The following is a 4,951-nucleotide window of genomic DNA, read 5'->3' on the forward strand; positions in this document are numbered from 1 at the left end:
TCGACAGGACCTAATTCTCGATGGCAACCCAGCGACCACCAATTCATGCTTTAGTTCAAGATGGTTCATTGCAATACTCAAATTGCTCTGACATAAAATATGACACATCATAGACGATGAAAAAGCAAACAGGCAACGTATGTACATGAAAATGCATCTCACGCCTCAAGCACTTTATATAGTGTAGACAAATGGATGCTGCAAATCCGTCCAACAACCATTTAAGTGGCTATGGATAGTACTGATCTAGCTAAAACTAAAAACATAGTTTCTAGATTCAGGAACAGTCGTATTCACAATCCAAACAGGCTGGATGACCTAAATGGACACTTCTGTAGATATCCAACCATATGGCATTTGCTGCGCCAGAGAAATTGTGAGTGGAGATAGCAAAGTTCAGCTCAAGTCTCAGTTCCCAGCCCAGCAGCTGCTTCTGTTGCAGTTGGATTTGGACCTTCAATTGCATTATTCGCTTGTGAATCATCAGGTTGGTTGAGGCCATTTACAATGTAGTTCGCTGTCACAAACATAAGCAGCATAAATTGGTTTTCCTTGAAATAACATATTCTACAGTCACAAAGGCAGAGGCATATGAAGTCATGTTGAGGGCACAAGCAGATAGATCCATTGCGGACTTGCAGTAGAGAAATAACAGTGCGCCATGCAAGCATGTGAGGCCCAAAAGAAAATCAACACTACATGTTGAGATCCAAATTGTGACCAGATATTTATTATTTATGGCCTGCACCCAACTTAGCAATTTTTAACATTCTTTTCCTGCATGGTTAGCTATTGTCTGTACAAGCATGCTGTGTTCCTTAGTCTGACATACAGGGTCTATCCAGTTCTATACCTGTTGTAGCACCTCTGATGGCCATGTTCTCTACAAAACGAATTTCATCTTCATGGCTGCTGACAAACTTCGTCTGGTTTTGTACAGTATTACTTTCATCAGTTTATATCCATGAAAATATCTATAGAGATGAATAGTAAAAACACACTTACAAGTTCCTTTGACAGAATGTTCAGAAACCTATCAATTTTTGCTTGATGTTTCAGGAAGAATGGGCGTATGTATCTTTTGTATACATGCTTTGACCCCTGAAAGTAAAAGGAGCATAGCCATCAGAACAACAAAAGCCACAGAATTCTAGCAAAACATAAATAAGTCCAAAAGGCAGCACAAATCTTGTCCCAAGAAAACATGGATATGAAGTTTAAAAGAGACCAAAAGTATGTAACAATTCAGAAGCCATAGAAAGGAAAAAATATATTAAAGCTGTGGTCTCAAAAGTTCTCGAAAAACTCCCGCTACAAGAGAAAACTTGAATGGGTCACAGTAACAAAGCTCTTGAAAGTAGAACAGGAAATAAGACTGGAACAATGCAAAGAAGTCATCAACGTCATGGATTTGAGCAACACCACAAAGAGGTAAATGGTAAAATTGAAACTAACAGAAATTTGAGAAAGGGGATGGAGGGCAAGGAAAACTTACACCGTTTGAAGGGAACTGGAGCCACACAAGGATAGCAAACTTCACATGATAATACAGAGGAACACTGGAGAACAGCAACAGGCACATGTTCAAATGGTTTCTAAGGAAGGTTGGATTGTAAACAACTCGATAATGCCAAATGAATAGCACAACAACAAGGCATGTTACTTATACCAAATGTAAAGCACAGTAATAAAGTTCACAGACAGTGTTATGAAATGAGAATCCCATGAGGGCAAAAAGAATGATACTTTGTCAAATGTAAAGCACAATACAGAATGAAGCAAGTTGCTGAAGGATTTTCTTAACTCAAAAGAATAGACTCTTAATGCATCATTTTCTAAAAGATTTTCTAACCAGAAGGTTTTTCTTAAAGGTAGCAAGGGTACATGGAGTCTAATGCAAGGTTTCAGAACCAGATGCTCACTGAATAGTCATTGCTATTCACAGTCATATCATCAAACAAGAAATAGTTCTTCGATAATAAACTTTTCAAACACTTCAATAACATTGATATCCATACCTTGCAAGAAGCCTATCTGCAAAGACTTCAGCAATGCTAAAAGATCCATATGCTGCAAAAAAAAAACATTTTGACATTGAGATATCAATGTTATTACAAGCAACGAGTAATGAGCAAAAAAAATGCAGATATCAACCAAAATACAGTGAACAAATTGACACCTGTTATTTTTAGATTTGTTCAGTTGATTCCAGCTACACAAAATTTTATCATTTTTATACTATTAAGGACCTGGTTGGATAGTTTTGGAGTTTTGAAAAAATACTAAAGTTTTGCCAAATAAAATGGTTTTTGAGAAAACTGTGAGGTGTTTGTATATAATAAATATTGTAGTTTTAAAAACCATAGTATTGCCAAAAACCCTAGTCATTTTAAAATTTAAACTATAGAAACTCGAACCCGGACCTCTTTTTTCAAAATTGTGGTATTGCATAGCTCTGGTTTTCAAAACTGTAAACACCATGACTTTTTTGGAAACTATGACATCCAAACAGGTCCCAAGTCTAGCCACGCCCACCAATCACACTAGTATTTCATCAGCTCAGCAATCGTGTGGAGACGATAGGGCAAGTTGGCGTCCATGCAATACTAACTAATATTATTTCCACAGAAAAACAGTGGGTCGTTTGCATTACTATTTCATTGACATGAATATCTTTTTTGTTAAAAATAATTGAATAATGCCAACTGGAAGAGGATTTCTCAAATAATGCATGCAACCAGATTAATAACTCCATCAAGTACAGCAACATATGTTGCTGTTTTGCTCCATAATGCTAATATAGCAATAGTCTGCACACCATTTTCATCAATATACTAAAAGAAGATGATTAGGTAATATTGAAATTTACTAAAATGGTTCATCACATTACAGACCTGCCCAATACAAGAGCAACCGCTCTTTATCCTTTTCATCCTTCTTCTCAATAGCTCTGAAAGTGGAGTAAACAGGTAGACCAATCCCCACAGCACAACTGCACCAGCATGAAGTGAGAATAAAAAACATGAATTCAATCTTTACCAGCAACTATGATACTGGTCCACTATTTTTGAGAAGGGACCGCCAGAATAATGTATACTTTTTGCTTTATTACATCAAATAAGACCACCATGCCATTTAACATGAAAATATTGTTCTAACAGCAGACAAAAAGTGTTGTAGTTACAGAAGATGCCCATCTCACGTAGACTGAAGTTATTGCTAATATTGAAAATATTATTATTGCCAGCATTATCTGTTTGTATAAAAATTACAAAACCTGATGCACTAAAAAACTATGGACATCTGATGCCCATTGACCAGGTCTTTGCATATACTATTTTATAGGCACACAATAAGCAATCAATCTTTAATAGTATCAAACAACATCCAGGAAGCACAACACAGAGGTTACAACATGGTAAATTTTACGATATTTAAGAAGTACCTGGCTGTACGGATGACTACATTAGAGCTTAGTGGCGCCAATAAGAGCCGCAAACCCACCTGCGGATATACCGATATAGTCTTAACACAAAGCATCAATAACTTTTTATTCAACCATTAAATTTTGGACCATTAGATAAAGGCCACAGGAAAAACGAAGAGTGTTTGAAGAAAAGCACGGTGCAAGATGCTCTTGGCAAGTGACTAGGTCTTAGTGGTACAAACTTGCTACACAAATTTAATTAAATCCATGTACACTCTAGTAGCTCACCAAATCTAAAGCAAATCTGAACACACTAAAAACAAAAGTCCCTCCGTTCTGTCAGCTCTGGCGAATATGGGTATATGGCCAGGTGGATTCATATCCCCAATTAGCTCACATGATGACTGACAAATGGATTAATACCAGAAATACTCCTCCAATGTGCTAGCCGTTTTCACTAATGCTCCTATAATACTAATGTCCTGGCCATACTGGGCAATGCTCTTGTAACTAACAGGAAGGATAAATCCACTGCAGGAGCAATGGCAGTTACAGAACAACTGTCTCCTTTCTCACACAACTCAATTCAGTGCTTCAGTGACGAAAGTAGAAGTTCGGGGCACAGCGACTAGATTCTCAGGTAAAGGCAAACCATACTTGGCGCAATCCCATACCACAGCCTGTGGCAATTCAACGTTACGGGAGCTTGATGAAAACCAAACAGAAGATCCCCTTGTGCCACAATCTTCCACAACCTTTCGGTTCAAAGCCTAAACACGATTCAGCCGCGACCTACGCCTACCCCAATCTGTTCATTCGTCCCCCTACCCCCCAAACACCAGCTGAGAAGAAACAAACACGATCGATAGCAAAGCCGCAACGACAACAACATCCCGAACCCTTCGGCGAAAACGCGGGAGGGAGATCGCCCGAGCGGCTCGGGCGATCCAGGTTTTCCGTAGGAAAAGCGGAGGGGGACGGGCGCGTACCTCGCCGGAGATGGCGGGGGCGAGGAGAGCCATGGGTCGCCGCGGAGGAGGCGGCGGGGATACCAAGGCGGTGCGCAAACCGCGGCGCCGCAGCGGCTGCGTGAAGGCCGACGAATCCGCGGCGATTTGGGCTCCGCGCGGCAGGAGGGAGGGGGGAGGCGGCAGGGACTTGACGCGACGGCAGCAACGTGAAAGCCGGGGAGGAGGGGCAAAAGCAGTTAGAGCTTCGGCTATTTACGATTTGGTCCCTGACCTGTCCATGATTAACACGTGCGGTCCGGTTCCTTCGGGTAATCGGGTTCTTCGAATTATAGCAAATGGATCAATCGTGCTTAGGGGCCATCTAGGAGGGGTGCTAAACTTTAGCATCATCAATTTAGTTATTTTAGTCACCAAACTTTCCAAACACCCCAGCTAAATCTAGTGGGCTAAACTTTAACCCCCCACTAATCCTTTAGCCAGTTGGGGTAGCTAAAATGGACTAAAATAGATCTCGCTTCCCGGTTTCCCCTGCAATAACACGTACTGATAAACG

At 40.4% G+C, this 4,951-nt stretch overlaps 1 protein-coding gene across 1 annotated transcript; it reads right to left on the reverse strand.

Annotated features, from left to right (window-relative positions):
* Positions 1–49: 49 nt before the first annotated feature.
* On the reverse strand, positions 50–4,623 carry LOC101771027 (HVA22-like protein k). The gene is made up of 8 exons (XM_004958011.3): positions 4,417–4,623; positions 3,446–3,504; positions 2,895–2,992; positions 2,019–2,070; positions 1,496–1,559; positions 1,006–1,101; positions 854–926; positions 50–517 (listed from the first exon to the last, which is right to left on the reverse strand). Exons 1-8 carry the CDS (start codon positions 4,447–4,449, stop codon positions 402–404), a joined length of 591 nt encoding a protein of 196 aa, XP_004958068.1. The 5' UTR covers positions 4,450–4,623; the 3' UTR covers positions 50–401.
* Between the last annotated feature and the right edge of the window lie 328 nt (positions 4,624–4,951).

The sequence above is a fragment of the Setaria italica genome, chromosome II (genome assembly GCF_000263155.2).
Source record: "Setaria italica strain Yugu1 chromosome II, Setaria_italica_v2.0, whole genome shotgun sequence".
Lineage (NCBI taxonomy): Eukaryota > Viridiplantae > Streptophyta > Magnoliopsida > Poales > Poaceae > Setaria > Setaria italica.